The sequence below is a fragment of the Mytilus californianus genome, unplaced genomic scaffold, assembly GCF_021869535.1.
Source record: "Mytilus californianus isolate M0D057914Y unplaced genomic scaffold, xbMytCali1.0.p SCAF_9, whole genome shotgun sequence".
NCBI lineage: Eukaryota > Metazoa > Mollusca > Bivalvia > Mytilida > Mytilidae > Mytilus > Mytilus californianus.
Window position 1 is genome coordinate 34,043,662 of NW_026262745.1, and position 21,408 is coordinate 34,065,069.

Below are 21,408 nucleotides of genomic sequence, written 5' to 3' on the forward strand. Positions count from 1 at the left end.
AGCAGACTTTCATGTTATAAAAATATTACTCATGCTTTCTTTCTAATGTTAAATAATACCATATAGATATTGCAATCATTTATCGTAATTCCCAACATTTTATGTCTTTCTGTAGTAACAATTGGCCATGTGATATTACATTTTGTTCAAGTTTGATTAGTTAAATGGTTTTGATTACTCATATTTATTGTTTAAGTTTAATCATGCCTATAAATAATAATTTCAGTGGTGCAGTTCAATCATCGATCTGTCTTCCCTATTATGTTTGATGGTAATGCAGTAGATAATTGGTGGAAATCAGCTCTGGTGTTTAAAGTGTATGCAAGATCAGCAGGACAAAAAGTGGTATGCATTTACTCTTAATATAAAATGCCATAAAAATTAGCTTAAAAAAAGAGATGTGGTATGATTGCCGAGACAACTCACCACCAGAGACCAAATGATGTAGAATGTAACAACTATAGGTCACTTTTATGATTATCAAATTGAGTGATATAAATATGATTTAACCCTAGTAAATTTGTGTTTTGAAAATAACTAAATGTTTTGTTTACTTTAGAGAGTTTAAAATGACTATTTTTAAAAAGAGAAAAAAAATTGACAAAGCTATAAATATTATACCATTACTGTCTTTTGGTGAGGTAAATATGTGGTTTAATTGACTTTTGAAAAACTGATATTCACTAAATTTAATGGCCGAAGTGAATATCAGTTTTTCAAAAGTCAATTAAACCACACATTTACCGAAGCAAAACACAGTAATTGTTTTATTCCGTATTCTTTGAGAGAAAATGTAATTAATGACAATTATTTACCAAAACCAATTGTTCATCAAACGATTTTACCACAATTATACACGTAAAATCATTCAACGTTTTGTGTGGTGAAAATACTTTTTCATCAGGTGAATATGCTGTTTTATACAAAATCCAATTCTTAAATTGCACTGTGATATGATTATGGATATCTTTACTTATACAAAATGTTATCATAAAGTATGGATTCATTATTATTTGTTGGATACCAATTTTCGTGGATTTCGTGGGTATAGGTGAACCACGAAATTAAATATTCAACGAATGACAAATTTCCTATAGGCTTGTATTCAGACTTTGGCAAAACCACGAAATTAAATATTCACGAACATGTAAGTTTTCCTTTATCAACGAAAATTGGTACCCAAGAAAATAAATGAATCCACAATATATTGTCTTTTTATCCTGTTAACATCATCTCATGTTCTATATTTCAGCCATCATTGATTGGAAGTTGTGGTATACCAATGAAGTCTGTGTTAAAATCAGAATCACTATTTGTTGATCGAGAATTAGAAATTAGAGAATCTACAAATAAAAACTCATCTATCAACTCCTCAATACACAAAAATGACTTAGATGGTCTCTATGGCAACTTAAAGGTATTCCCTAGTTTGAATTATACATTTGTTTGTCATCTATTTTTAGAATGACATTTAGGCTTTATTATTATCACAAAATTTAAATGTTTTCTGTAACAAAAAAAATGTAAGTTTTAAATCTTTTTAACATTGTGATGTCTGTTGTAATCCTGAAATATATATGAGTGCAGTTAATTTTTATATTATCAGTTCTTAAAATGTTTTTTTTATTCAGTGGATAATATCACATGGAGGTAATTGTACTATTGTATTTCCAGGTTTCCATTGAATTAGCTTCCGACAGTAAAGACTTTTCTACACACCTAGCTCGTACAAAGCTAGCTGAAATGTCTGGCAAATCTAAACTAGTTCCCATTCCTGCTCCAGTACCAAACAAACCACGCCCACCTCCTGCTCCATCACAGAATGTAGTGCATACACAACCAGAACCACAACACTTGACTACACAACCTCAGTTCAGTAAGTATATATAAGCAAACCAACTGGAGCCGCAATGCCATGATGGCAACTGAATATCATGACACAATAGTATAAAGTTTAAGTGGCTCGTTTATAAAAAAAAATTCTTATAGATGAAATTGATTGTTATTTATACTGAAAGTTTATGTCTTTCTGAACGTCTTGTTATAATATTTGAAATAGCTTTCGCTGCGATATATCCTTTTTGTGCTGATGCAGCGTAAAGCAATCACCAATCAATCAGTTATGTCTTTCTGAAGTTTTTTTGTGGAAAGAATATTGACCATATTGCACAACACATTCACCTATAACATTCACCTACAACTAATATTTGCTCATTTTAAAAGATTTCAGGTTAAAAAATCATAATTATAATCAAACTTTATAGAGTTCAGTAACAGAATATTCTTTTGGGTGGACTTTTTTAAAACATTTGAAGGCACAGTCATTTAATGAACTTAATTTCTGTGTCATTTGGTCTCTTGTGGAGAGTTGTCTCATTGGCAATCATACCACATCTTCTTTTTTATATTTACATAATTATTTTATTTCAGACAAAGGTTCATCAAGAACATCTAGTGCTGCACTTATTCCAGAGATTCAACCAATTCCTAAACAAATCAGTCATCAGTCACAATATACAGATTATAGTCCTGAGGTAAGTAATCACAAGTGTTGGGTACAACATTTGTAGGGTCAAGTACATAGTTCTCTCGTACTGTAAGACAAGGAAATAAATAAGTGTTTTACAGTTCTTCAAAAAGTTTAAACTTAAGACAAAGAAGGCGAGATAGTCTTCATGAAAAACTTTTGGACTTACAAGAAAATCAATTGTGTCATCAGATTTATTATAATCCATATGGCTTGTGAGGCCTCTTTTCAGAAAATTTTTACTGGACCGGGCATGAGGGCTTAGGGATAATAGTGAAGACTGAGTTTTATACAGAGTTTTCTGAAAACATACAGGACTGGTATAGACATCAAAATTTATAATCGGTGATATCATATTAATGTCTTTTTCAGCATGTGACTCTTCACACTTTATTACTGGTACCTGAAGGCAGGGGCATATCAACACAGGGCATACCATCTTTAGTATCAATGAAAAGGCATCCAGTATTTCCTGTACAGCACCATGCATTGTCTCCTCCAGGTAATATGAAGTGTCTTTATTTTTAATATTTTTTATAAGATTTGAACAGTAGCACATTGAACAAAAGTTTGGGTTCTTTTCTTGCGAAGTTTGTAAACAGGTTTGCTCGTACATTGCAATTAAATTGACATCTTGATTATATAGGGGCCTCGGTGGCCGTGTGGTCTTAGTTGTCGATTTGCTGTATCACTAGCCTGTCAACACTGTGGTTTTTAAGTTTGAATCTTGCACATGGCAGGTGCATTCGACTTCAATCTTAATTAACTAGGATTGTCAGTTTTCCTACTGAATGACGGTGGTTCTCTCCATACACTATGACTTCCGCCACCAATAAAAACTGACAGCCATGAAATAGCACATTAATGCTGAATTGGGGTTAAACACAAATCAATCAATCAATCATCACTTGATTTTATATTTTGGCTAATTTAAACTTTGTATGGTCTATAACCAGACTTAAGCTCCACCTATGTTTTTGATTGCTAGCCTCCATTTTATAAATTTCTATAAATTTGACAAGCATCCTAACCAATACTCATTGATTATGCTTCTGTAGAAGAGCGATATTAAGAAAGAAAAACAGCAACAGCTGATGAAGGAGCAAGAAGCATGTAAAACAAAAATGGTCAGAGGTACATTCAAAATTGTTAATTCTTTGTTAAAGTTATGCTGATTATTAACTTTTGGTTTTAAATTCATTTATTTTATTTAGATATGAAAGTCTGATATAAAAACAACTAGAAGAAAAAAATGATTGTTAAGCTCCTTTGTAAGAAATCTCATTAGTTATAATGTTTAGATTTAAAAACTTTATTCTCTGACAGGTGTAAAGACCCGTGATATGAGTGTGAGAAACACATATTTAGTGTGTAGAATGTTTTGGTGTGATGATGCAGTACATTCCAATGTGTGTTGGGGAACATCAGATCCAGCATTTCATTTTTCTCAGGTATATTTAAAAGTTACATAAACTTATATTTTAAGAGTAAGAATTACATGTTGAGGAATGGAAACTTTTCATATGAAATCTCATTGTAAAATTAGTGTTTGAAAAGCTTTAAAAATTTTAAAGCTATTTTGAAAGCTTGAATTTTTATAAATTTTGTAGTTGTATAACATACAGAAGGGAAGCTTACTGGTATTTTCAGGCCTGAAATTTAACTAGATCCTAGTTCATATTATAGGTTCAAAATATTAAAAATAAATATTTGGATGATTAATTTAGTGTAACATATATTTAGAAAAACTTAGTATCTTTCTTCTCCAAAAAAATAGTAATGTATGCTCTATAATTTTTGGCTATATTCCCTTTTATGTCTTTTATCTTTGAAAGGGTTATATATCTGAAAGTTTTTTAGTCAGTAAATTAGCAGTTTCTAGAACTTAATCCATATGAAGTTTGTTTTATCATTCAATGTTTTAGGTTGCTCCAATGTTGATGTCAACAGCTCTTTTAGAGAGAATGAGAAACAATTTTATGGTTATAGAAGTATGGGATAAGAAAACTTCAGCAGAAAATGATCAGGTATGTCCAACATATTATATATACCCTGAATATAAGTATCACATTTACATATATACAGTGATAACAGACATAAAATAGATATTTAATTTTATTGGTACTGTTAAATTTAAGTCAATTAAAATTATATTTTGTCATATGCAGAAAATACAAAACGAATCAACAAACCTTTTTTAATGATGAATGATTATATATGAATTAAGGGCTATTCAAGGAAAAAAATGTATGGTTTGGATGGGGGAAGAGTGAGGACAGACAACACTTTTATGTGTACCATTCCACCTATATTTTAGATTTTCTTTCGAAATAGAATCGTTCTTGTTCTTGCTACCACTACCTACATATGTACCATTACCCACAAAAATTTTTAAAAAAACTTTAAAAAAAAATATGGGTGTTCAACCCTCCCATACATTTTCCCCTGGAATAGTCCTTAGACAATGAATTGTCATTAGAACTGAAAACAAATTAAAAAAGTTCATAGGGATTAAGTAATAATTAAGCATTACCCATAGACTAATTTAATCTTATCTATTTTTAGTTGATTGGCATAGTCAAGATCAGCCTGCATCAGTTTTATATGTCATTCAGGGATAAGAAAATTGCAAATACTCTTCTTAAATCTCAGGTAATAATTGTGTTGAATATTTGGAGATGATTTATATATCACTTTAATATGCATGAATTGAAAAAAAAAGAAGTATATGATATTATCATTAAATGATGAAACTGAAAAAAGGGACTATGATTGTAAAAAGATTTTTGGGAAACTTTGATGAAAAACAACCTAATAAAACCTAAATACAAAAATGAAAATAGAGATCACCATAACAACAAAGAGGAAGCAGTTTTATTCTACAGAAAATGGAAAATGGCATAAAGAAATAACCTTTGAGATCATATAATATCTAATACTGTAAAGTCAGAAATTATTGCGAGGTTTTTATTATTGCGAATAATGCGACTGGGTGAGTATGGCAATAATAAGAACTCGCATTTTGAAAGATGATACATATATCTGTATGCAGATTTTCCTGAAATGCAATAATTAATCTCGCATTTTTGTCCATTCTTCAAAAGTCGCAATAATAAATACACGCATTAATTTCTGAATTTACAGTATATAGTTACGCATCAGTAAAAATGTTAAAGTATAGAAAGATCAAAATTATAGGTAATTTTCCTGTCTGGAGGCAAACACAGTTCCGTACATGTCCTGTCTGAAGGCTAGCACCGTTCTGTGCATGTGTTGTTTATAAGTAAAAGTACTATATTTAAGAATTTATATTAAATATTGCAGTTTCCTGTGATAGCACTTGATAACTACCTCCCTATTGTTAACCCATTAAATGGATCACAGTTTGGACAGCTACAAGTTTGTCTAGCCATTGGCTCAGCTGAACAGGTAAGATTTCTAATCACAATAGATCATTTTTCTAGCCATAGAAAAGGTTAAGCTGGTGAAATTTGTTTATCAAACTTTCAAAGTGTTTAGCAACAAGTTTGCTTAATAGCTTACAAGTTCATGGTTTTGGTCATCTACTTTTCTTTCATCTATAAAAGTTATCAATAAACCTTCACCAACTTCTCACAATATTCTTCATTTTGAATATCCACAAAAATACTCTGTATGAGACCAAAGGAAAGCACTGGTTTCTAATAGGTTATGTCTTTTTTTCTGACGAAAAAAAAAAGGAAAAAGCTTGTGTATTATTTTATGATTTCCACCAGACAAACTTTATGCAGAAAGCATGAGTATTTTAGATATACCATTGTTCTATGTTTCTTCATACCTATAGAGCGTATCTAAAATATTTTTTAAAGGTTGCTGCCCTACAAAGAATCAAAGTTGATGGTGTGGCACCTAACCATTTGCCAGAGAGACCTCAACATTATTTGGAAAGGTACAGAATCATATGTCTTACTATAGATTTTACATTAATTTTTAAATAACAGACATCTGATCTTTTCTATTTGATATACTGTAAACCAACTAATTTTGGCGAGCAATAACGGATTAATTTTCAAGAGATTTGCAATTAGAAAAATATCGTGAATATGAAACTTGGATATTCTTAGATTTTAAACGTTAAATAAAAAATTCTGAAAATAAGTTTGTTTACAGTACCTAAAATAAAAAAAAAAATGAACTATGCTTTATATCTGACAGTATTGTAGTAATTTTGGAGCTTGGCTTAATTTTTGTTATAGTGGTTTAACAAAATAATCTGAAGTTACAGATTTTATCTGTATTTTCACCACTAACAATACTACAATGATAAATTATTATATTTTCTTTAGGAATGATCTACAACAGTCAGATGACATCAGTCCTCCACATATAGGTACAGAATCTATTGGTAAGTTTATTTTACATCTGTTGCAAGGTCAAAATTCTTGTTTTACATGAATTACTTGTAGTAGCAAGTACAAGGTGTATTCTTGGTAAAAAATTGAAAATGAAATACTGTAAATTCAGAAATTATAGCAATGTGTTTATAAATGTGTAAAATGCATCAGTATCAGGTTTGCAATATTAAAAACGCGCATTCATTTGGGTAGTGATTTTTCTTCACAAAATAATAGCAATCTCATTAACTGCTCTCTGACATTTAACTACCCTATCCAGTCCCTAAAAATGCTAACTTGGACTAGGTTGATGATGAAAGAATGAAATTAGGTGATAGTCAAAAGCTGAGATAAAACATAGGATATATGAAAGAATTTTTTCATCTATGACATAGAAATTATATCACAGTCAAACAAGTCATGATGTTGACTGTTAAACTTCGAAGTGATGATTTCAACTTTGTCTTCAAGAACTTTTGCTTAAGTAGTTTCATTAAGGTAGTCACCCTTCTATCAAGGAAATCCTAATGAGAAATTTAAGCTCTTGAATTTTGTATCAACTGAGATATAAGGAGACATTTAAAGAAACTTTGCTATAATTCAATATTTTATAAGTCTTCACATTGAATCTGTACCAAAATTTTTTGATTTTATCAGAAAATTCATCGTTCTTAAAACTTACCTGAGTAGAATGGTTGTGTATGACAGAAGGATAGATTAAATATGAGTTTTATGTTTTAAATTTTTCTTGTTTACAGTGGAGCACATATTTGAAGTAGTAATAGAAGGATTGAGAGGTCTGACTGCATTTGAGAACATGATGTGGGGAGAAGCAGATTGCTTTGTACAGTACCATTTCCCAGCTCAATCAAATAATCATGTCCAAGGATCACCTGTTATCAAACATGGTAAGTTATTGTTAATATCACTGAAACACATTGCCAAGTGCAGCTTTAGAATTGAAGCAAAATTTGCCAACTTCTTATCTTACTAATAGGGTAATTTATGTAAGGGCTGTTTTATTAAAATGACTATGAGAGGGTTGACAGAGAAGTTTTATATTTGGACATGGTGTGTGGGTCATCTATGTTTTAATTAGTCCCCTACAGACGCAGTCGAAGGGGACTTTAGGTTTACACTCTGTCCGTCTGTCTGTCCTACGTCTGTTCATCCGTCAGTCCGGCAACTCAGCTTTCCACACTTTTTTGCTTTGTTCTTGAAGATATTGATTTGATATTTGGTATATAGTTTTATCATGACAAGTTATAGATCAAGTTCGAATTTTGTTCCAGTCTGATGATTTAGTCCAGAGTTATGGTCCATAAAAAAACTCCATAACTAATGTTAAGAGTACTATGTTAAACCATATAACCTGTACAAAGGGAGATAACTCATTTTTTAAAAGACATTCTTTGGTAAATTGTTTGAGGAATTTTGTGGCAGGTTTATATGTTATTTTGTATAAACTAATTTTCTGAATGCTACATATATATATATTTTTTTTTTTATTAAGTGAAATCCTTTAATTATATAATAATCTATTTTTATTAAGGTATATATTTCATTACATTACATTGTGTAGATAAAAGTTGTTGACATTTTATAGATAAGTTACAAATCTATATTAGTTTGTGACAAATGAAAGAAAAAAATTTTGGAACTATTAATTATATTTGATTGTAATTTGAAAATAGATATACATTGTATTACATCATATCTAATTTTAGAGAACTATTAATCATATCTAATGTTAGAGTGTTATAGGTTTTCGAAACTTTTTTTCATCATGCTTGAAGATATTGATTGACAATTGGTATATAGTTTTATCATGACAAGTTACAGATCAAGTTCAAATTTTTGTTTCGGTCTGATAATTTTGTGCAGAGTTATGGTCCTTGGACTTGAAAAAATTCACTCATATATTCAGTTTTCCACACTGTTTTTAGTCATGCTTGAAGATATTGACTTGATATTTTCTTTTTGTTTACACCATGACAAGTTATAGAACAAGTAAGCATTTTGTTCCAGTATAATGAATTTTTACCCGGTAGGGGACTATGTATTGCCATGCAATACTCTCAAAATGCTTGTTTGATTTGATTTTTTGGTGTTTTAACGCCGTTTTTAAGCACCGCTTTTGGGCTATTTCGCGGCGGCCAGTTTTTATTGGTGGTGGAAGCCGGAGTGCCAGGAGAAAAACATCGACCTTCGATAGGAAAACTGACAATCCTAGTCAATTAAGATTGGAGTCGAGTGCACCCGCACGAGCGGGGTTCGAACTCACAACCTCAGTGTTGACTGGCTAGTGATTACTGTAGTAACTACTTAGACCACTCGCCCACCGAGGCCCCATCTATGTTTTATATCCATCTGAAGTACACAAAATTACACATAAGAAAGTTTGTTGGTTGTTGGTGAATTTTTAAAAGTCCCTTCCTATCCTACCACATCCATTTAAATGGAATAGCCTACTTTCTCATAATTTAAGTCTATTATTTAAAGAGGATTACTACCATCCATTGTGTATACATATTTTTTTTTCTTTCAAACCTAATAGTTTTCTCAAGTTTGACATTGTTATCTCTGATTGATTATTTTTAGAAAGAATTTAAGAAACTTCTTTATACTGATGGATTGATTCACAATATTTTTTGCAGCTGTGCCAAGTATGAAGTCCTTCAGAAGTGCAACAACATTATGTATACCTGATCCTACTTTCAATGATGTTACACGGCATAGAATCGTTCTATCAATGGGAACACCTGTACAGAGAGAATTACTCACAGGTAACGTTGTCTTTCAATACACAAAGTGTATTTTAAGTTAGATAGTAAAAGTGCCCTTTACTTTTAAACGAGCAAGAATAGATTAATATGTGTTAACCATTAATGCTAGTCTTTTAATTATCTTCGTTTACACATGTTTGACTATACAGAAATCATACTGTTGAGAGAAAACACCTAAAAATATTGATATACAAGTGTCAACAAAGGCAGAGAGCTAATCTAAGAAAATATACTGTGACATGATAACAGTATGTATATTGTTATCCAAAAGTTTACATTATGAATTTGATACACTAATACTTATATTGCTTTCCATTTAGAATTACAGTAATAAGTTATTTAATGTATATGTATGACTTTATTATGGTATTTTTTCTTCAGCCTGTGCTGGAACTGGAGGAGGAGGTCTACCATTTGAAGTGTGGTGTAGATATTATCATCCTAATGTTAGGGATCAGTGTATAGCCAAGGTAAGGTCTATAGAGTTAAGAGAGTTTAAATTTCTTTAAGATAGTATTCAGTGAATTATTAAACATTCTTGTTTAAATAAAAACAGAAATAGGATTTATATAAGTAAACATATTACATGATAGCTTAATTTCAATCTTCTTTTTTTTTTATTTAAGACAAACTTGCCACTTGCCAAATTATGTGCTATGGTTACCATGCAGAAAAGAGGGGAGCCATCAGTTCAAACTTTTGCCTTGCCATTAACTCAAGTAGGATCAGATTCAGAAATGAAGGATCCAGAGTCCAAATCAAAGGTGAGTTATAGGAAGAGATAGTTGTGTAAGGTGAGTTATAGGAAGAGATAGTTGTGTAAGGTGAGTAATAGGAAGAGATAGTTGTGTAAGGTGAGTTATAGGAAGAGATAGTTGTGTAAGGTGAGTTATAGGAAGAGATAGTTGTGTAAGGTGAGTTATAGGAAGAGATAGTTGTGTAAGGTGAGTTATAGGAAGAGATAGTTGTGTAAGGTGAGTTATAGGAAGAGATAGTTGTGTAAGACTGTTTTATTTAAGCAAATGTGAACTGCAAAAGTTGAATTTGTACAAACTTTAGCACAAAGAGACAGGTTTTCTGTGCACTTTTTGTATAAGTACTAAATGCTGTGATTTGAGATGTTGATCATATTGAATTGAATATGACAACATTGATTGAATTTTTTTCATTAACATTAAATGTATACACAGTATCAAAAATTTAAAATGGCAACAACAAATTATGATAACATATAGCGGTATGGAAACAAAAAGCTATGGAAATAGAATTAAGTTCTAAAAAAGGATGGTTGAGTGCTACAAAAACTATTTTAACTACATCTCTAGTTGAGGTGACTTAACCAAGTCAGGAGCCTTGTTAGTGTTTTCTAATTAAATCTTAGTGTAATAAATATAGTGATGACATCAGATGACCTTATGTAGACCTTTACATACAGGTTTTATTTGTGTTGTTTGGTTGCTGTATCAATGACATATTCCCCATATTTTTTTTTTCATTCATCTCTGCTGGAGTGTTGGATATTTTTTGGTAATTCTTTGTAAAAATTGTATCTCTAATATTTTATTGATAAAATTATAAAATATTTTAATAGATCTTCAATTGGAATTTCCAAAAACATTTTACTAATTTAATTATTTATATCAACTACTCTGTATTTCTGTTTGTTTTATTTTTACAGATGAAAGAGTCTGGATTAATGGATGTAACAATACACTATAAAACAAATACAATACAGGTAAGTTGTCTATCAGATAATAATATCACTGATCTCACAGCTATTGTTGTTTCAAAGAAAATATTGAAAAAATAGAGTTGAACCAAAGGAAAGAGTAAAAGAATATAAAGTTAAACCATGACATCTTATTGGTTGAATGTTACATGTACATAGAATATCTCTGTCTAGTACTTGTTGCCTAGCAAAATGAGATACATGGGAAGTCGAGAACTAAAAAAATATGTTTTTTATTTATATCATTAATAATTTATTACTCAGAATGTAAAAGTTAGGAAATATGAGCCTTGTAGGAACCATAACATATATAGTGAAAAACCTTATCCATTATTTTTCCAAAAATGTATTGGATGTGCAGTGTTGTTTAGTTTCTTCTTTCTTAAACCTGCAAGGTGTAATTACCTGTGTATTTTGGAAATGTCAGTTTTACATAGAACCTTGTAATATACCCCTTTATAGTATTATTTTAATAACCAATCTGCCTAAGAATCGGGTAGTGGTGAAAACATGACAAACAAAAACCCACTCAAGTTGACATTAATTTATGTTAAAATTGTATAATGGTGCACAAATATAACATTGGTTTCCTTTTCCTGTTCTGGTAATTCAAGATATAATTTGGTTGAAATGCTCTAGAAATTAACAATTAAGGGGAGCTAACTCTGTAATTTGCTATCATTCTAACCAAAAGTTAACTGGAGATTTCTTGAATTACCAGACAAGCAGAAACGAAAAACCTACCATTTCTAACTCAGGATGAGGGTAACTCTAAAATAGGATGGTTAGGTCGGTGTCGGTCATGTTTTGAAATTTTTCTAAATTGCCTGATTCTTACAAAGACTGGCACTTAAAAGTGCATGTTTAAACCTAATTATGGTTTTATGTTACATTTGATAGAATGAATTGAATGCAGCTTTACAGAAGAATCTGTCAGGATCTCAAGTCTGTATATCTGTCAGTGTCATCAGAGCTACTGGATTAAAGGTAATTTTAATTGAATTTATTAAGAACTTTGATATGATATCTTTTATTAGGTAATAAATTTCAAATATTAAGCATCAACTCTAAGACTATGTTATATCACATGTTTCATTAAACCCTTAATGTAAACTGAATTACAAATAAATTTTTGCTGTAAATAGAATGCCTCGTCTTGAAGTAATGACTTATTGTTTTTATTTTTTTTGTTAATAGGCAGCAGCTGAATCCATAGCCCACCTTGATACAGGGATGCAGTATCCTGCTGAAGTTGGTGTTAACTCCTATGTCAAAGTCAAACTCTCTTTCCTCCAGAAACAGGTTAGTACCATAATATTTACATAAGAAGCCAAGACAACCTTAATTAACGTGAGCAGACCCTATACTTTAGAGTTCATGTTCAGTTTATGGTTATGGTTAAGTTAAAGTTTGTTTTAGGTTGAAGTAAAGTTTTGAGGCTAGGGCTGGTGTTTGAGTCAGGCATGGGTCAGCTGATCATGCAGCTGATTTGACATTACCCATTGTAGATCACTTAATTTGCACTTGTGATCCTAGATTCATTTTGGTCTTTTGCTATGTATGGCAGCTACAGTGTATTTAAACAATTCTTATCTGTGAGTGTACCTATGTGATTAAAACAATCTTTTAAAAATTACTTGTACGGTATTGTCAAAAGTATATTGAATCTCTCAGAATGAGAGAGGGCTGTGTATTTGAATGTCTATTAAAACCAATATTAACAAAGATTTTTAAAATGGTTGCAGTATCATAGATAAGAACATGTAATATTCTAACTTACTGACAACATCCCGAGCATGAAAGAAACAGGGTTCCATTGATCTTAGAACAAATCTTAATATACCATAATTACAAAAACAGTTGAAAAGATCTTTTTATTTCTTTTACAGGATGAGAGACTAACGAGAACAATAGCAAGAACATTTTGTCCTGAATATTCTCACCATATGGATTTCCCATGTCCTTTGTTATGGACAGAACCAGACAGTGATGCAATGACCTTAGCTGAAATTTTGGAATGTGGAGAAATAACAATGGAAATCTGGCATCAAGTCCCTGGCATGTCCTCAGGTAAATATATAAAAAAAAAAACATTTGATGGCGCTAAAAGGTTTGAAAATTTTAATTTGGTAATTATTTTTCATATAGATGTTCAATGTACCATTACTTTTGGCATTATTTAATTTCATTTGTAACACTAAGATTTTTATATTAACATGATGACATTGTACAATCTGTTAGGACTTGTTGTGCAAGAATCATTGCTGTGGTAAGGAGTAGTATCATTTATTCGTAGAAGATTTGAGAATACTCTTTCTGTCATATATCAATGAAAAATAAAGAAAACAAATGCTGAAATGTTTTTTGTCAAAAGGATAGAGGTCATACATTTTTTGTTTTAAAGCTTGCATTAACATTAAAACTTATTTGTAAGTAACATTTAATGATAAACTAAAAGAAAAAGAAATACCCATATCAACCCTTCAACCAAGAAATTTTGTATTGATTTTTTTAACATTTTTTTTCTTATTTTCAGATTTTGACAGACATTTACTGCAGGATATGGACAGTGGTGTTAAGGGGAGACAACTTCTTGGAAAGACGGGAGATGTTCTGTTAGGAACAGTAACTCTTTCATTATCATCCTTACTAACTCACAGAACAGGTACATTTTTCAAATTAGAGTCTTTACTGTTTTTTTAATTTTTTTAATGAACAAATTTGCTTTTACTCAGTGGACTGATTTTGTATGTTAAGTATGGTATAAGGGGTAACCCTCATAGTACCAGCCTGCTTTTTTGCTGAATACTATTTAGAAAGATTATTATAAACATCTCTGGTAAAATCACAATGGTAGCCAGTCCTGCATTTAAATTATGTATTAATATATGAGATGTGACTGAATTATATAAGCTATTGAAATAATTATTGTCGTGAATAGGTTTTAAAATGTTGCCAAGCAAATGAAAGGCACTTTATAAACATTGTGTCTTCTTGAAAGTTAAGTTGCATCTGTAACTAGTTTTCTTATGAAATTATTTAGAGAGAAGATAAAAGGCTTAAAACATTTAAAATTGCTGTTTTAGGAATAACTGGTTGGTATGCAGTAAACTCGCCTCCATCAGGTTGGAATGAGGACACTAGTATTACAGAGGAGACAAACAGTGGTAACAGAGGTTTAGAACGAGTAGTAGGAGGGCTAGAGATGGCTGTTAAGTTTGCTCATCACAATGATAGAGAACGAGTAATACACACAGCCAGAGGTGTAGGATGGTCTCCTATAGAACTCAATGTAGAGGAGGAAGAAGCCTGGGAAAGTGATGGTAAGTACCTCCCTTTGAAATGGAATATAGATATTTTGTATATCTTATTATGGAAAGATTTTCTCATGATTTAGTGGGTCCTTTGGGTGTTGATTGGTGTTTAATTGTAAATGTATGACTTTCATATAGACCATTCAATTTGAAAAGAGGCTTACCATTATAATTTTGATAATGTTATGTGACTGGATGCAACTAAAAATTCTGGAGTTCACTCATTCGTACATAGAAGATTCTTTGGATACTGTACAATACATCATGGCTGAAACTTTTAATCTAGATATTGGAAAAGATTGCGATAAAATTTTATTTTGTTTTTGTATAGCTGTAGTAAAATTCCAAATTAAAAGAAAACATTTAGATTTTATTTTATATTCCATGTATTTTTAGATGAAAGTAGTGGCAGATATCAGAATGTGACAGTATCAGTAGATCAAGTCTCCTTCCCAGTCCAGAATGCACTGATTACTGGACAAAACAGTCTAGATAAGTCTGCAAGATGTTATGTTCGATACAAAGTCTATGACAAAGGTTTGTAAAAAATGTTTATTCAATTAAAATATGATTTCTCACATAAATTACTCATCTCAACAAATAAATAAATGCCAAAGTTGAACCTGTCTTGTTTTAAAGATATTTGCCACAAAAAAATTAAAACATTGAGTAGTGATATATCATTTTAACAGGAGTAATGAAATTGTATGAATACATTGTTAGCAGTAAATTTTCAAAATAACCCATTTATTGACAAACAATTGTATTAGGGCTTTTCCTGAGTTAATTGTAGGGGTTGGAAGGCATCTAATATCAATGATATACTGGTGGTGTGTCAAAATAATTTTTCACTCAATGACGCATTATTATTCTAATTAAAATTGTATGAAAGGGGATCTTGAGGAAAATAGCGCCTTCCAACATTTAATTTTGGAATATTCCTAATTCCTTACAAATTTATATTGTATTAACAATTGAGATTATTTTTAGGTGCTGTTGTATCCAAGATTCAGCCTATGTCCGTGAACAGTGAAGGTTATATTGTATCACAGTTAAATCACCACCATAACTTCCAGATATCTGTTACTTCTCCGTTTAAGTGGTAAGCTCTTCATCTTTTCCTACATCTTTCATACAAAGTGATATTATTATGCAGTTGTAGTTAAAAATCCTTCGACAGTTTATAGTTTGTTAAGATGTCAAATACTGTGGATTAATTTTTATTCATTGGATACCAATTTTTAATGATTCGTGGGTACAGGTGATCAACAAATTTAAATGTTCAACGAAGAGCAAATTTTTCTAAATTGTTCCTAATTCACAAAAATTGGTAGCAAAGAAAATATATGAATCCTCAGCAGTCATCTTTATTCTTAAATATGGTACTTTAGGTGCCACAGATGATGCCATTGTTTTTATCAAAAATACATATATTTTACCTTTCTATTTTCTGTACACAATTTATGTTATTTTCATTTATAGAAAATTTCTAACTGTAATTCAAGAGAAAAAAACAAAATTTCTACTGTAATTGAAGGGGAAAACAGAAAATTTTCTAATGTAATTCTAGGGGAAAACAGAAAATCTATAAATTTCTAATGTATTCTAGGGGAAAACATCTCTAAATTTCTAATGTAATTCTAGGGGAAAACAGAAAAATCTCTAAATTTCTAGTGTATTTCTAGGGGAAAACAGAAAATCTCAAATTATCTAGTGTAATTCTAAGGGAAAACAGAAAATTCCTACTATACATCAAAGAGAGAAAAAAAGTATTGCTCTTGATAATATTTGTATAAACATTTTAAGCTTTTATATATCATTTAGGATAAAAGGAGAAGAAAGTTAATGCGATAGCAACATAACAAAACAGACTGTAAATTTTAGGACCACAGATAAAAATTATACATCGCGGTAAGACCAATAGAACCACGGTCAAAAATTATACATCGCGGGCCTGCGGTCCTTTAAGGGCCTGGGGAGAACACTGTCAGTTTTATCAATATACATGTCTTAGTTTGTATCATTTGGGTATAGGGATTTGCAAATCTTTTTCTGACAAAAGAAAAATACAGAAATCTTAAGATTTTGTTTGATTTGATTTGTTAACAGGTATTTACGAGAAGAGAAATTAGAAATCCAAATTTGGGTAACATATGCCAGTCGTAAACACCATAAAAATAAACCACAACATAGAGACAAGCTGATTGGTACTGCATACATAGATATGGAATCACTTAATGATGAAAGGAGAAAACAACACAGAGTCAGGTACTAACTTTGAAAAGACGTCATATATTTATTTTGAGCTGAAAATAAAGAAATTGTTCAAATCAGAATTTTAGTACAGGTTCTGGCTTTATATATTCAATATAAGTCATATTTCTCAAGTTTGGGTAAAAAGGTAGAAAGTTCTGTATAAGAAAAAGAAAATAATTAAATATATAATGATATGAAGAACAAATATTATAATTTTAGAAAAATCAGTTTCTCAATTTGAATAGTATATGACATATTTATAGAGTGAGATTAAAGGGACAATAATTTCAAATATCTATGTAAGATAAACTGTAAAATATTCAAATTTGAATAAGTAATGTGGAAGAAAGCTTTTACAAGAGAATAACATGTCTTTGTTTCTGTACTTCCAGTGGAATGTATCCCTTGTTTAAACCTGGATCTTCTAGTTTAGGTGGTGCCTTTGCAAGGGCTCATATAACCTCTAAACCTCAGTTTGGTCCTCTTCATCAGGTAAATACAGTATTATGACTTACAAAATAATATTTTTACTTGAGGCTTGTGTTTGGTAGAGTTCATTGGTAATTCATTCACTGTTTCCAGAGTGAACACACAATATCAAATGAGAAAATTTTTATTTCTTCAAAGATATTTAGAGAACATAAAAAGCATAACAAATCAAAAGCAACAATTGAGATCCATAAAAGTAGTGTTTGCTTAGATACTGTTAAGCTAGTTGTTTTATACCAGTATTTTTTGCTAGCCATGATAACAGAAATTTACATGTTGAGATGTTGAGATTCAGAAAAAAATGCTATATAAAAGTAGAATGCAGAAGTTAACCATAGAAATATTTATGATATTTTAGGAACAAAGCGATGATGACTTGGAGGAAGAATTATCTGACAGATCAGTGACAGAGGATCCTGATTATGATCCAAATGACAGCTTCCACCAATTGTCTAGCCTCAAGAAGGAGAAGTCCAAGAAATCTAATCTGAGTGTTGTAGAAGAGAAAGAATCATCTGTGTTTAGTGTTGTGATTTCTATAGACAGAGCCATGCATTTACCACATATTGTTGACAAATCCAGGTAGAGTTGTCTTCTCTTATAAATCTTTCTGGAAACTTAAAAAGTACAGTTTACAAAGTTAATGAATGGTATACAGCAGATTTTATTATAGTTGAATCTTTTATTAATTAGTATATTCAGGTAGAGTTATCTTCTCTTATAAATCTTTCTGGCAACTTAAAGTACTTTTAAAGAAGTAAATTGTATAATGCCGATTTTATTATAATGCCATTAATGGAGCATTATATTGGTTAGTATATATATGTAATCTTAAATTGTATAATCAGCATGAAAAAGCCACAAGTGCCTGCAGTTTTATTTTGCATTGATTCATTAATTATTGGACACCTGCATATATTATAGACTGCAGTTAAGTTTTCATTTATTTAAAGACAGAAACTTATCTATTTTATTTCAGATCTGATGAAAGTCATCCAAATGCCTATGTGTCTTACCAGACGTCAGAATCATCAAGTCCATCCTACACAGCAGTCTATCACAACTCAGATAGTCCCATCTGGGATCATCAACATGAAACTAAACTTAGTACAGAATTACTGTATCAGGAAAATAAGGTAACTAACTACATTACATCTCTTTTTACCACACATTGTTTGGATTGATGACACATTTACCTAATTTTAACTGTACCAATTTTTGATAAAAACTGTTCTTTGACAAAAAAAAAAACCTGAACAAGCAACAACAAAAAGCACAAAAAAGACGTGTTTGTGTGATGAGAGATCTTTATAACAGATTTAAACATTAAAGTTTTAAAATTTACTGTATTCAGTACTCAGTTGAATGTTGGTCAGATTATTGCATTTATCTTAGGTCTTGGTATAAAAAAAGCAAGTAATAAAATTTTGAGGTTTCTTTAGACCTTGTGGTATTTTGACTAATGTTTACTCATATCCTTTTTACTCATTAAGTATTAATAAAGACTTCTGTGGGATTATTCTAGAAGAAAAATTAGTTATCGTTGCCAAGTAATATCGCTGGATTCATTTTGTCAAAATAATATAAGATATAAAATCAATTGTTGTCAACAGTAGAACATTTGTAATTAGTTTGATAATGATTGAATGTTACATAAATATGAACATTTTATTTCTTCATTCCAGAATTTAGTACTTAAAGTTTGGCATAAACCTCATGGTGCTTCAAAAGAACCAGGTATGTGTTAGATAAATTTCAGATTAGTAATTCTGTTATGTATCTGATATAAAAGTATCAAGCGGATTTAAACAGTGGACTTTAATTTTTTTAATTTTTGATTTTTAGTATTGTCTGTTTCAGAAAAAAAGGAATTTGCCATTCTCTATTCAATTACATTCCCAACAGCTGACATCACTATTACATTTTGACTTTCTTCGTTTTATTTTTGACAGATAAGTCAGCTGATCGAGTCCTAGGATTTGTGTCAGTAGATTTAACTCCTCTGTTGTCAGGGTTACAGGCGATTTGTGGCTGGTACAATATAACAGACTTCAATGGCCAGTGCAAAGGACAAATTATGGTAAATATTACTTTTTTTTTTTAATTTCTACAGATTTATCTTTTAAGGATAAAATTCTTTAATTTCAATTAAGAAAAAGACTTTATTGTTATTTGAGAATCTGAGACATTTTACTGGAATTTAAAAAAAAAAACCACTAGGTATTGACGTCATACAACAATCACTTTTGCATTGTAGTGTCAAACATTTTTTCTTGTTACATTAAATGTCCAGTAATGGAGGACAAATAGTGATAATGTGTATTATTTGTCCTGATTCATATAATTTCAATATATTTATCTTGAACTCTATCTTGACCACATGAGTTTATATATCTTTTAAAATATAAAGTTTATTTTCCCTCAAAATACTTATCCATTGTCAATATATATGAAAAAAGTGTGTGTGTGTGTGTCAACAAGGTGAAATAATGAAGAAAACTTATAGAAGTTAACAGACAATCATCAGTGATGGACAGACAAACCAATTGTGTGTGTGTGTGTGTGTGTGGAGAAAACATTTAGAACATACATTCTTAGTTGTTTGCCAAACATTTACACATAAAAACACATAGAAAAGTGTTAACATATCTAAATCTCATCATGTTATAACAGATTGTAAATGAATTCAGTAGAAACTACACAAGATATCATAATGTACTGAAGAATTTATTTTCTGTAAAACTATGTGTATTTTATTTTAGGTAAACATTTGTCCACAGGATTCAGTGACACAATACAACTTATCTGATCACGGAGTACAACCAACCAGTTTACCTGCTGGAGTCAGTACATCTGGAATATGGTTCTGTGATCCACCGATTTCACTGCCCACTACCACTGCTCCATTTACCAGCAATCTACCTCACTTTAATGCCCATTATGATCAGGTTAAAGTACATCATGAACAGTTACAACAACAGCTCAGCGAAAATATTAGAACATTCCTGCAGAGACATCAGGAGAATCAGGAATCCCCTATATCTACTCTACCGTCCAGTGCTACTCTTCAAACAAATCTGTCATCCAGTGTGCCGTCCCTCAACCATGTGCCAAGTCTTTCAACAGCTCAATATGATGGTGGTGCCAGTGACTCCTCTAGGTCATATTTGTTTTCATCACTCAGGTTAGTTTGTTGCATATAGTGCTTATTTTAAAGAATTCCAGTGAATGTACATAACTTATATATCAGTTATACTTAAATTAGATAGAACTTATCTCGTTGCCTGGATACCTCTATCTGTGCAAAAGTTCTCTAAGTTATTAACATACATTGCAAGTTTCCAATAGTCAAAATAAAGATCGAGAATGACATTTTAAAAACATTTACACATTAATAGATGTGACGCAAAGTTGAAACATTACCAGCCAAAATTTTAAGATATAATGGTTATGCTATAATGAATTTTGAAAAAAACTTCCTTCCACAGCGCTTTTGAAAATGGAAGAAATATTATGCTGCTGTCATTTGATAAAAAATATATGACTATTTACAACTATTTTGTGGTTTGTTTAAAAAAAAAAAATTGTGAAAAAGATTTTTGTGGGCATGGAACAGATGAAGTAAACTAGAAATATTGAGATGTGGTAGGATTGCTAATGAGACTACTATCCATCTAAAGACCAGAGAACAAGCATGTAAACAACTACAGGTCAACATAAGGCCTTCAAAAATGAGCAAAACCCATACCGTATAGTAAGCTATAAAAGGCCCAGGATAACAAAATGTGAATTAATACAATTTTGGCCAGTGTTGTAACAGCTTTGAATAAGAACAAGGGCTGGACTCATCAGAACAGTGCTAAGCACCAAAAAAAAACTAACAAAGTCAAAACACACAAAATATTGATCTAAGAACACTCCCAGTTATTGGAAG

The 21,408-nt window shown here is 30.8% G+C and overlaps 1 protein-coding gene across 1 annotated transcript in view; it reads left to right on the forward strand.

Annotated features, from left to right (window-relative positions):
- Positions 1 to 21,408, forward strand: part of LOC127716436 (C2 domain-containing protein 3-like) — a 38,393-nt gene that overhangs the window by 12,304 nt on the left and 4,681 nt on the right. The window contains exons 14-43 of the mRNA XM_052222627.1: positions 227 to 345; positions 1,253 to 1,417; positions 1,675 to 1,876; positions 2,431 to 2,534; positions 2,900 to 3,029; positions 3,854 to 3,978; positions 4,453 to 4,554; positions 5,093 to 5,179; positions 5,852 to 5,956; positions 6,376 to 6,455; positions 6,853 to 6,911; positions 7,659 to 7,808; positions 9,558 to 9,686; positions 10,068 to 10,156; positions 10,313 to 10,450; positions 11,365 to 11,421; positions 12,316 to 12,402; positions 12,613 to 12,717; positions 13,305 to 13,485; positions 13,952 to 14,080; positions 14,502 to 14,738; positions 15,126 to 15,266; positions 15,720 to 15,831; positions 16,839 to 16,997; positions 17,378 to 17,477; positions 17,833 to 18,056; positions 18,454 to 18,610; positions 19,160 to 19,211; positions 19,427 to 19,554; positions 20,237 to 20,658. Of these exons, the coding sequence (XP_052078587.1) occupies positions 227 to 345; positions 1,253 to 1,417; positions 1,675 to 1,876; positions 2,431 to 2,534; positions 2,900 to 3,029; positions 3,854 to 3,978; positions 4,453 to 4,554; positions 5,093 to 5,179; positions 5,852 to 5,956; positions 6,376 to 6,455; positions 6,853 to 6,911; positions 7,659 to 7,808; positions 9,558 to 9,686; positions 10,068 to 10,156; positions 10,313 to 10,450; positions 11,365 to 11,421; positions 12,316 to 12,402; positions 12,613 to 12,717; positions 13,305 to 13,485; positions 13,952 to 14,080; positions 14,502 to 14,738; positions 15,126 to 15,266; positions 15,720 to 15,831; positions 16,839 to 16,997; positions 17,378 to 17,477; positions 17,833 to 18,056; positions 18,454 to 18,610; positions 19,160 to 19,211; positions 19,427 to 19,554; positions 20,237 to 20,658 (4,075 nt within the window). The remainder of the gene's footprint in view (positions 1 to 226; positions 346 to 1,252; positions 1,418 to 1,674; positions 1,877 to 2,430; positions 2,535 to 2,899; positions 3,030 to 3,853; positions 3,979 to 4,452; positions 4,555 to 5,092; positions 5,180 to 5,851; positions 5,957 to 6,375; positions 6,456 to 6,852; positions 6,912 to 7,658; positions 7,809 to 9,557; positions 9,687 to 10,067; positions 10,157 to 10,312; positions 10,451 to 11,364; positions 11,422 to 12,315; positions 12,403 to 12,612; positions 12,718 to 13,304; positions 13,486 to 13,951; positions 14,081 to 14,501; positions 14,739 to 15,125; positions 15,267 to 15,719; positions 15,832 to 16,838; positions 16,998 to 17,377; positions 17,478 to 17,832; positions 18,057 to 18,453; positions 18,611 to 19,159; positions 19,212 to 19,426; positions 19,555 to 20,236; positions 20,659 to 21,408) is intronic.